Below are 10,903 nucleotides of genomic sequence, written 5' to 3'. Positions count from 1 at the left end.
GGCCCGGTCAGGTCTCCTCCTGTCTCTCCGCTCCATCGCCCCACCTGAGTCTCTGCCTCTCTCTGGTCGCGCTCCGTCCCTCCCCCAGCCCCCGAGCACTTCCTAGTCCCGGCTCCACAGGTACACCCGCTCTGTTGCCAAGGACAACCGCGGCCCGCCCGGGGCTGCGGGGTGCAATGTATTCTGGGACTTGTAGTCTGGGCCTGCGGATCGGCTGTTCTCGCAGCGCGACCGAGAACTTTCTCTCCTGGCATGCCCCGCGAAGCGGGATGGCCCGCTGAGGCGGAGCCTGGGGACTCAGTCGGGCCGGCCGCCACATCCTCTCTGGGACTTTTGGCGGTCGGGGTCCATCTTCTGGAAGCCGAAGGGGAGATAAGAGAATCCGAGTACTCTCCTAAACCCCAAAACATGGGGTCCACTGGCTTTCCAGCCACCTCCAGGTGTCCGCCGTACCCCAGGAGAGAGGATAGGGGGCGGGGGTGGCCCCGAAAACTGACCTAGGAATCCACGGCGCTCTATTCTAGTTCTGCTTGGGTTCTTTCCCGCATCACCAGCATATCACCCCAAGGTTCTACAGCTGTTCTGTCTGGTGCCTTCTAGAAGGGGTTTAAGCGTGGGATGGGGGAGGGGTGGGGGTGCGAGACGCCCTTCGACAAGGTAGGGATTGGTGTAGGTCAATTCTGGGATGGACACTGCAGACATCGAAAGGAGGATTTTCCTCACTAAAAAGACGTGCGCCTGCTCTAGTTAGCCCTTCCCCCTCTTCCAGCGGGACCCTTACCTCCCTTGCAATATATCTTAATTGCTTTTGCGGGTGTAGATGCAGAAAGTGGGTTGCATGATCCTTGATTTTTCCCAGAGTCATGTGTTTATGTAGTTGTGATTGTCTTGGAGAAACCGATTAGATGACCTTCTGTGGGACAGAGATTCATGGCAGGAGTAATTCATTTGATCTAAATCGAAGTGTTTTATTGACGTGCGTCACGGAGCTTAGAACTAAGGGTAAAATGGAGCTGAGAGTGGGAATAGAGGGTCAGATCCCAAAGGCCTTGACTGAGGGGCTTTGGCATTACCTGTAGGCAATGTGGAGTGGGATAGGGTAGGATTTGAGCAGAGGAGGCAGGATCAGATCTGATGTTGGAAAAGGAAAGCATCCCTCTGGGGCCAGGGTGGGCTGGAGGTAGGATGCTCCAAGGAGGAGGCTGGGACAGTAGCTCAGGTGAAACAAAAGGAACCTGGAGGAGGGGACAGATATAAATAGGCTTTAGGAGGAAGAATACAGTGTTTGATGACTGAGAGGGCAGATGGTAAGAAGTGGTGACTGGCTTCTCGCCGTGAGAAATGGGAACCTGAAAGCATTGATTTTGGAGGCAAGATGCTGCACTCAGAATGGGACACGGTATTTCTGAGGTGCTCGTGGGACTCCAAGGAGGGAGAAATCTTGTTCATTTCTATCCTAACTAGCTCTCCTCATTTGAGAGAGAGTAATGTGTAAGGTCCAGACTCAGTTTTTTTTCTGATGGGGCCAAAGTTGTCTTGACCCCAGCCCCTTTCTCCTACCAGACCTAGCAACCTGGGCCTGGCCCTCTCTCTTGGAGCCCTCCCCATTAATAAAGCAAGCACAAGTCTTTCTTTTATCTTTATATTGGGGTTTAAAAAAAAAGAACATTACGGATGTGGGAGGAGGGACAAGGCTTCTCTCTATGTTTGACAGCAGGGGCTGATGGGAACCAGAAGCTCCAGGGAATTTAAAAAAAATAAAATATATATTTATACATTTATATAGATCATGTGACGCATGTGAGTCCCAGAGAAGCAGGAAGCAGCAGCAGAAAGCAACTAGCACGCAGAAACACACGTGTGTGTACACCACACACTCAAGCAATGCAATTCCTTTGACTACAGCACAGTAGCGATTCCCACCCCCCAACCCTCCCGCGCAATTTTTTTGAAAAGAAACTTCCCTTTTAAGAAAAGGGCCACCCAGTGATTGTTGCCCTCGTGACCAGAAAAATAAAAAACAAAACAGGCTAACATCACCTTTAAGGCTGGCAGTGGCCATTTTCTTCTCCTCCCTGCAAAGGCAGGAGATGCAATTTTTGACACTGAGGCTGGAGGGCCACATCACTGGCCCTTACAAATGCTTCAGACAGTTGTCTTCAAGACCATGCAGTATTTTTTGCCAGTGTTTTGATACCCCAGGGAGTAGTTGGGACGGAAGTCATACACCCCTTGCTTCCTTTAAGATGGCCTCTAGGCAGTGGGTTTTTAGTAAGCCTGGCAAAAATTCTGGAGCCCATCTCAGGGGAGGCTGAGCACCTGGCGGGGTCTAGGGACCGAGGGTCTATGCTTTAAGCCTCCCGCCCGCTGGAAATGATTGACCTCCAGAGTTTTTTTGTGTGTTTTTTGTTTTTAACTTAAAGGGGAGGTACACTGTACACCCCGCCTCCACTGGGAGAAAGGGGGCCCAATCCCTAGCTACCCACCCCCACCCCCCGGACACACACACACACACACCAACTAAGGCACAGCCAGGGCGGGCAGGCATGCTTTGGCAATGGGGCCCCTCTGGAGGCCCAGGGTATGAACAGCTGCAAAAGGGGTGTGTGAGGTGGGGCTCAGCACCTGGAGGTGGGAGTGGGCTGTGGGGCAGAGAAGGAAGGAGTCTCAGGGCTCCTGATCGATCAGAAGGAAACTGGGAAGGGGTGGCCAGGCAACGGGCAGTTGAGAAAACGAACAGGACGACCAGAAAAGAGCCCCAAAGCAGAACGTGTAGAAAAGAAGAGAGCAGAAAGAGAAGGAAGCCAAACAGTATGTAACCAAACAGAACAGGAAGGGAGACAGGGCAGGAGGAGGAGTGAAAGAAACAGAAGAGAGAGGAGGATGAGCTGGCAAGGTGGCAAGGAGATGAGAAACGCAGGAGAGAGGGGGAGCCGGCAGGAGGACCGCCGAGGGCCTCAGAACTTGGTAAAGAACCTCCGCTGAGAAGAGGAAATCGGCAGCCCCTCCAGGGCAGAGCCTCAGACCCTGACAAAAACCAGGCGGGCCGAGTACACCAGGTCGGCCACGTAAGCCAGCAGGTTGATGGCCGTCAAGATGGCCACAGCCAGTCGGCGGTCCCAGGAGCACACGTAGTAGGCGTGACTGTGGCTGCAGCTCACGTCCAGGGACCGCCGGGGCTGGCCGCCGTACTTCCCGTCGAACTGGTAGAGCGGCCAGATGACCAGAGCCGTGGCGTAGAAGAGGACGGAGAGCAGGGCCAGCGCGGACAGGAAACTGGGGAAGGGGATGGGCAGCATGTTGGTGCAGTCGCCCAGGTTCAGCAGGATGGCCACGGCCGCCAAGATGAAGCAGATGGAGTACACGGCCACGCACCACTCTAGGGCCGGCTGGTGCTGGTACAGGTAGGGGTCGCTGATGAAGGCGAAGATGACGCAGGCCACGAAGGTCTCCAGCACCTTGAGCAGGCCTGGCACGGTGGCCATGTAGCCAGTGATCTCGCCGGGCCGTGCCCGGGTCCAGGCCACTTCGGTGGCATAAGCCAGGCAAGCGATGCAGGAGAAGGTGGTGGCGGCGATGGCGTGGTCCCGGGAGCGGCCGTGAGACAAGAACTGGACGTATGTGGTAAGGTAGATGATGGAGGCCGAGAGGCAGAAGAGGGCGGCGTAGCAGGCGTAGGTGATGGGAAAGTTGCGCCAGGACAGGGGAAAGCGGGCCTGGAGCCCGCCTAACTCGACGATGAGGATGACGAGGGTCACGGCGAAGCAGAAGCACCAGGTAAACATGGACCAGTTACCCATGGCGCCCGTCCAAGCGCCCACACTGGCCACCAGCGAGAAGGCCACGCAGGTGGAGATCAGCTGCAGCAGGCGGAGGAGGCCCAGGGGCTGGGTCAGTGCCCGAGGGGACCCCACGGTGGTCGGGAAGCTCAGGCCCGAGGATGACGACGTGGTCGTGATGGTGGTGCGTGTCACCGTCACCGGCATGGCTGGGGGGAGGGGAAAGAAGGTGTCGTAAGAAGGTTCCAAACTGGAGGATCCAGGCCCCCAGCACTTGCCTCCCTGGAGTGAGGGGGCGTGTGGACAACGTAATCTGGACTCTAGCTGAGGCGAGCCCAGGACGCAAGTTTTCAAACTGGGCCAGTCCCAGCCCTCCAGGGATGAGGTGGTCACCCGGTGCTAGCCTCCTCCTCCCTCCAGCCTCATGGCAGAGCTCAGGAGTGTAGTCTCCTATCTCTTTTCTTCCCAGGACCCTCCTTTCCTATCCCCAAAAGCCAACTCCTGTAAAACCACGTATCTTTCTTCCCACTCCAAACACACAAAGCTGCCCTCCTTCCCTCAGGGACTCAGCAGCCCAGCCACTCAAGATTCCGCTCTAGGGACTTCCCTGGCAGTCCAGTGGTTAAGACCCTGAGCTTCCAACGCAGGCGGCCCAGGTTTGATCCCTGGTCAGGGAACTAGAGCCCGCGTGACGCAACTAAAAGATCCCGCGTGCCGCAACTAAAACCCAGTGCAGCCAAATAAATAAATATTAAAAAAAAAAAAGCAGCAGCAGCAGAAGAAGAGGCCCTGTCTTCTGTGTCCTCTTAGAAACTCCATCTCTGCACTTCCTCCCTTTGGGTACCCAGGACGCTGCAGCCCAGCCTCTCTTTCACCTAACGGTCCTAAACATTTCCAGCCTCCAGACATTCAGGAGTCCAGCCTCTCCGTGGAAACCTTCTCAGGGACCCAGGTCTGATCAGAGCTTCCATCCTTCCAGCCTGTCTCCTCTCACTGAGCAGGAAGCTGGCCCCAGCTCCTGGAAGACAAGAGCCCTCTCTCCCTTCTGGAACTGGGTCTTACCAATCTCGGCAGCACCACTGCTACGGCCAAATGGATTTAAGTCTGGAGTACTTCAACCCAAAGGAAGCCTCTCCCCCTTCCCCAACATGAGGGCCAGCCCCCTAGTTCCCCAACCTCTGGGAGACTCAGCTCCCCAGATTCTCTCAGCTGGCCCAATGCCACTGAAATCTCTAGTCCTCCCTCATTCAGAAATACAGCTTCAGACCCCAGGGCTCTGGGCCCTCAGCCGTGAGCACACCAGACTCAGGGAAATCAACTTCTTTCTTCTATCCCTTTAGAACCTTTGACTTTTATGTCCTTGCCCTAAAGACCCTCAGGAATGGAGGCCTGGCCTCAATTCCTGACCAGGTGTCCAGGTCCTCCCTCAGGCCCTAAAACAGCTAATCTCTTGGTTGCCACCTCTAAAAAGCTCAGAAGGCCTCTCTCAGCCCCAAGGCAATGCAACATCCTCCTTCCAGTGTCAGGAGGGCAGTGTCACAGCCTTTAGCCCAGCTGTCCCTGTACAATAGCTTCCTGGGGACACAGGAGGCCACAGCTCCTGAACATACTTCTTCCTCATATACACAGGTGTCTGGGCCCCTCTCTTTGGAACCCAAGGTCCCAGGTCTCAGGATCCAGGAGTCCAAGTCCCCAGCCCCTGCTCCTTCAGACCCAGGAGCACTGCACTCCCCAACTCTTATCTCAGACCCCAATGCTCAGGGCCCTCTGCCCGCTCCTTCCTCTGACAGAGCAGCTCAGGCCTCAGGTCCCTCTCCCTCAGACCCAGGAATCCAGACCTCAGAACCTCTCCCCCGCCAGACCCAAGAGTCAGCGCCCCCAGCCCACTCACCAGCGGTCTTTGCTGAGGACCCCACCAGAGAAAGATCCGGCTCTGGAGGCGGATTAAGTCAGACACCTGGAAAAGGCTAGTCAGAGGACAGGAGGGAGAAACAACGTCAGCGTCCGCTCAGACCCGGCTCCACCCTCCCGGGACCCAGGCGACCAGCCGGCCTACTGCCTGGGGCTCGCCCAAAACGCGCGGTGAGGCTCCGCAGACCCTGGGCGCGCCTCCCAGCCAGGGCGGGGATTTGGCCCGGAGTCCCTAACAGGTCGGGGATGGTGACCCCGGGGAAGCCCCGCCCCGCCCCGCCCCGCCCCTTCTTTCCTCCTCTTTCCGCAAACTGCGGGGACGGGAGTGGACGGAAGCTAGCCAACCAAAGTGCACGCCCCGCGGGCCGGCGTGGGCGTGTATGATCGTAACCCTGCCCCCGCCGGGAAAGCCGCGGGGCCGGCAGCCGGAGGGCCCTGGGCGGTGGTTGAGGGGGCGGGCGGCCCGGGCGGCGCCGCGTCTCCGTCCTTATAAGGGATTCAAGTCAGCCCAGCCATTTGGAATGTGGCGGGGACCGGGAGGCGGTGCTGGGACCCCCGCCCTGCTCGCGGATTCCGGCGGGGGAAGGGGGGCAGAGCCCGGACGCCAGGTCCCAGGAGGAGAAGCCTGCACGTTCGAATTTCTGGGTCCTTCAAAATGTGAGTTCTGGGTCCCCATAAGGTGGGCCAGGGGCCTGGACCCCCCAAGAGGGTCTCTAAGAGAGGAGTGGCTGTGTACCCGGACCCCTGGGTTCGCCTTGCGGACGCCTCCCGCCCCGCGGCGGGAAACTGTGCACAGTGCTGTGATCCAGTCCAGAGAGAGTGACCACACCTCCCAGCACCTCCCGTAAGGCTGGTCTCCCGGCTACAGCTGGACCTCCCGGGCCACCTCCCTCTTCCCCCGACCCGTTAGGAGGAAGCTGGGACAGGCCCAGGAGGCAGAGGGCGGGCCACAGTCAGTTAAGTCTCCCCTGGAAGGTAAGTTAGCTCACGGACCACCCGGAGGGGAGGGGTCCGTCTCCACTCTCAGAGCCCCCAGCCGTCGCCTGAGGTCAGAGCTCAGGAGTGAACTGCCTGAGACCCGAGGAGGGAGAGGAGAACACCCTTTGGCTTCCTGGAGAAGCTGAGGACTTCGCTAGCCACGCCCCAGTCTTCTCCCCACCACCACGCCAAACACCACACCCCATCACTCCGCAAACTCAGAAGCGCGCCCTGAGCCCCAGCCTGTGCTCTCAGCACCAAGGGGCCCAGCTCCATCTTCACTTTGGGACCACGGGTGCTGAAGCTCCGTCTTTGGCCTTTTGAGTCTAAAGTTCGGTCTGCCCCCTGGAGGGGGAGGTCAGTAATTCTGAACCCCAGCCACTCCCTTTCTCAAACCCAGGACTCCCAATTCCAAGCTTCTCCAGGTCCCCAGCCCCTCCCCCCTCAGATCCAGGGGTCCAGGCCCCCGGCCCCTCCTCCCTCGGACCCAGGAGTCCAGGCCCCCAGCCCCTCTCCCCTCAGACCCAGGGGTCCGGGCCCCCAGCCCCTCTCCCCTCAGGCCCAGGGGTCCAGGTCCCAGCCCCTCCTCCCTCCGACCCAGGAGTCAGGGCCCCCAGCCCCTCCCCCCTCAGACCCAGGGGTCCAGGCCCCCGGCCCCTCCTCCCTCCGACCCAGGAGTCCAGGCCCCAACCCCCCTCCTTTTTCAGATGTATGACCCGTATGAGTTCAGGTCCCCAGCCCTCTCCTCTCCAGAACCCGAGTCCTGACCCAGCCCATCTTTCTCGGGACGGAAGACATCTGGAATCCCTCTGCACCCAAGAATCCTGGACGCTGTTCCCACTCTCGGGGGGTTCCCGCAGCCTCACCTTACGGGCCTGTGGCGGCTGCGACTGGAGCTGAAGCGACAGCTGCAGACTAGGAGGGTCTGCGGTCTGGGTGCGGTTGGAGGGCCGGGTAGTGGGCGCGGGCAGGGCTGGGGGCGGGGCCGGAACTCTGGGCTGGAGCCGAGTAAGGGACTCCCCCTGCCAGGGCTATCCCAGTCCCGCCCCGAGGGCGGGGCCGAGATAAGACCACCTCCCCAGAGATAAATACACAGCAGCTCTCCCGCCCCGCCAGCGGTAGGGGTGGAGGGCTGAGGTCACTGTTTCCGTGGTGACAAAACAGGAAGACACAACAGCTGGCGGAGTGGAGGCTTCTGGGGGGTGCCCTGCTCGACACAGCACTGGAGAAGTCTCCAGGGCAGGCCCGGGGAAGGCCGTTGCCATGGCAGCCCGTCTGTTTAGACTTTGTTTAGGACAGAGCCCCCCAGCTCAGGTCCCCACCCCAGTCTCACCTCAATCCGTTCTCCCTCTCCCTTCCCGGCCCCTCCCTCCTCCTCTGCTTCGGCCCTGCTCTTCCGAAGAGAAGATGGACGAAATTTTGGACATCTAGGTCGCGGTGGGTTGGGGGACTGGGCCTCTCAATTTAACGGGGTCTGTTTGCTAGGGTCTGTGTCTCCTGGGTCCCTGAATTGGAAAGAGTTGAGGGTGTGCCGATCCCTAGGCTTTAGGGGGTTTCTGGGCTGAGGTCCCCGACTCCTGGGTCCCCAAAAGAACAGTGGTTGGACTCCTGTAAGTAAGGAATTTGAGGGAAGAGCAAAATGGGTCTCCTAATCCTCATTTACACTGGGATTCGCGGTGTAAGGGACTGATGGGCCAGACCCCTAGGTCCCATATGTCCGTGTCGATGGGGGCAGGGGACGGGGGTTGTTGGTAGCAGGACTTATGACATCGAGGCCATAGGAGTTGGGGGCATGGACTCCCAGGCCGCGGGCCCAGGATCTTGGCTCGAAAGAGCAATTGCGGCTCAGGCCTCTGGGTTTTCGGAGCAGATGTGGTTGCTAGCCAGGCCTCTTGGGTCTGTAAGGGAGAGATATTTTTGGCTTGCAGTCCTGGCTCCTGGAAAGAGGGAGGGGCTCAGAAGCGTAATGAGGACGAGACTGGGGGCTGGGGGTGCCAGATTCCTGGTTCCTGCGAGAGGGGAGGGCCCGAGGGGCTGGTCCGCCCGGGCCCCAGAGCACGGGGGTCCTTTTCTAGGGGCGGCTCTGGGGCCCTGAGACGGGTGGACGGCCGAGAAGCAAGCGGGAGCTGAAGGCCGGGATGCACTGACCGGGGCTGGGGTGGGGCGGGGGCCGGGACGCCCGGGTCCCTCCCCGCCGGCCGGGCTCACTCACCGCGCTCGTCAGTCGTCCCCGGCGCGGCCTCGCTCTAGGCTGCCGCTGGGCGGGGCCTCGTGGCGGCTGCGGAGGCTCGGCGACGGGCAGCTGCCCGCGTTGCTACTGCTGGGTGTCTTCCAGGCCGACTACTGAGAAGGCTTTGAGGCCGAGTCCCAGGGTAGAAGACTCTCGCGTCGCGAAGGGAGGGGTGCGAAGGGATGCGAGAGCTCTGTGTCCCGGGCTGCGTGCCCTACGGAGGTGGGAGGGGCTGGGGGGGGGCACCTGGACGCTGTGTGCTCTGCAGAAGGTGGGGGGGTATGGTGGGGGTGGGAGGGGTGTGGAGCCTGTATGCCCACTTTTGTGCCCTGCAAAGGCGGTAGACACAGACCCCCTCTGTCATTATGTGCCCTGCCTAGGGGAGCGGGGGTCTCTATGAGCCCCGCATCAGGATGTGGAAGGAGCCAGGACATGGTTATTCGTTGGAGGTTCTCCAGGGACGACCCCAGGTTCTGTTCACGCACCTCCTTGACCCCCGGGTAGAAGCATCTCCTACCCTCTTCTTGCCCAAATCAGGCACTCTCTCTGCTTGACCCCGAAGTGGCACTCCTGAGACACCCCAAAAGTCCAGGGGCCATCGCCACTCACCACTTACTGCAGTTGTGCTCTCCGGTGCGAGTGTTCCCCCTTTAAGGCTTTGAAACTTTAAAACAGCGGAGTTCAGGGTAGCAGGAACAGGAAGCAAACATTTAAAGAGTGAGTCATGGCCTTCCCTGGTGGCGCAGCGGTTGCGCGTCCGCCTGCCGATGCAGGGGAACCGGGTTCGCGCTCCGGTCCGGGAAGATGCCCCTGAGGCTGCGCGCCCGGAGCCTGTGCCCCGCGGCGGGAGAGGCCACGACAGTGAGAGGCCCGCGTACTGCAAAAAAAAAAAAAAAAAGTGAGTCATCAGGTGTGACCCCGTAGGGTTTCCAGGTCTTGTGTAATCTGGCATCGTGTATGTGCCACTGGTTCAGAGTGCTTACCCATCCTGCAGGAGAGCAACCCAACCCCAAAGATGCTGTCTCCAACCTGGCACTGAAACCCAGTCTCAAACAGGACGTGCCTCTGTTCTATGACAGTAGCTGCTTTCAGGTGATCAAGTACGCGGCCCCGCCCCCTAACTTCCTAATAAACTGGGTTCCTTGATCAGAAGCAATATTGCGTGTGTTAACATGACGGTGAATAGGATCATTGAACGTGTACACAGATGCTGCCACTGGCAGGAGTGAGGAAGGCAAGGAAAGCAAATACAACCCAGAGTTAATTACAACCCAGGCAGGAAAAAATCATTGCCCAATCCATGATGGAAAGGGTCCGGTGTGCTCCTCGGGTGACTAGGTATTTGGCTGGTCTCCCTAGGAAACCATACCACGTTGGGGGCCCAGCACTGCTTGCTGCTGCCAGCAAGGTGGGCCTCCATCGGTGACAAAGTTCCATAGCTTTGATGAAGCAAATCCATACATAGCCCACCATGGCTGCTTTGTTCAAAGGCCCATTAAGCAGGTACTGGGGAGACTGGGGGAAGAAGCTGATGGAGAGCCACAGAAGTCATCTGATCTACTTAAGTGTTAATAGCACTCTCTGTAATGGAGGGTTTTGGGGGAAGAGTTTACCTGGATACAGATTATGAACTGGTTTTTGCTCCCGACATCTGACACCAAATGTGTGTGTGTGTGTGTGTGTGTGTCTGTGTGTGTGTTGGTTTTTTTGTTTTGTTTTGTTTTGTTTTTTCACATAAACCACCAATTCTCTAACTCTGGACATGAAATGAGTGTCCAATGATTCAGTTCAATTCTCTTTTTAACAAATTTATTTATTTATTTTTGGCTGCGTTGGGTGTTCGTTGCTGAGCGGGGGCTACTCATTGTGGAGCACGGGCTCTAGGCGCATGGGCTGGATAGTTGTGGCACTCAGGCTCAGTAGCTGTGGCTCGCAGGCTCTATAGCGCAGGCTCAGTAGTTGTGGCACACGGGCTTAGTTGCTCCACGGCATGTGGGAATCTTCC

General features: G+C 58.5%; 1 protein-coding gene across 2 annotated transcripts; it reads right to left on the bottom strand.

The window, feature by feature from the left end:
• Positions 1-996: 996 nt before the first annotated feature.
• Positions 997-9,026, bottom strand: MYADM (myeloid associated differentiation marker). 2 transcript variants are annotated; one of them, XM_024132627.3, is made up of 3 exons: positions 8,881-9,026; positions 5,671-5,746; positions 997-3,988 (listed from the first exon to the last, which is right to left on the bottom strand). In XM_024132627.3, the coding sequence occupies exon 3, from the start codon at positions 3,984-3,986 to the stop codon at positions 3,021-3,023; it is 966 nt and encodes a 321-aa protein (XP_023988395.1). In that variant the 5' UTR covers positions 3,987-3,988; positions 5,671-5,746; positions 8,881-9,026; the 3' UTR covers positions 997-3,020. The 2 variants fall into 2 exon arrangements, with proteins under 2 accessions (XP_023988395.1, XP_007113140.1); XM_007113078.4 differs by lacking the exon at positions 8,881-9,026 and adding an exon at positions 7,535-7,761.
• Between the last annotated feature and the right edge of the window lie 1,877 nt (positions 9,027-10,903).

Source organism: Physeter macrocephalus, unplaced genomic scaffold, assembly GCF_002837175.3.
Source record: "Physeter macrocephalus isolate SW-GA unplaced genomic scaffold, ASM283717v5 random_838, whole genome shotgun sequence".
Classification (NCBI taxonomy): Eukaryota; Metazoa; Chordata; class Mammalia; order Artiodactyla; family Physeteridae; genus Physeter; species Physeter macrocephalus.
The sequence above is the reverse complement of the archived record's forward strand: the minus strand, read 5'-3'. Positions and strand labels throughout refer to the sequence as shown.

Coding starts and splice junctions, on each gene's coding strand:
- MYADM (XM_024132627.3), bottom strand. CDS start 3,986: ATGCCGGTGACGGTGACACGCACCACCATCACGACCACGTCGTCATCC.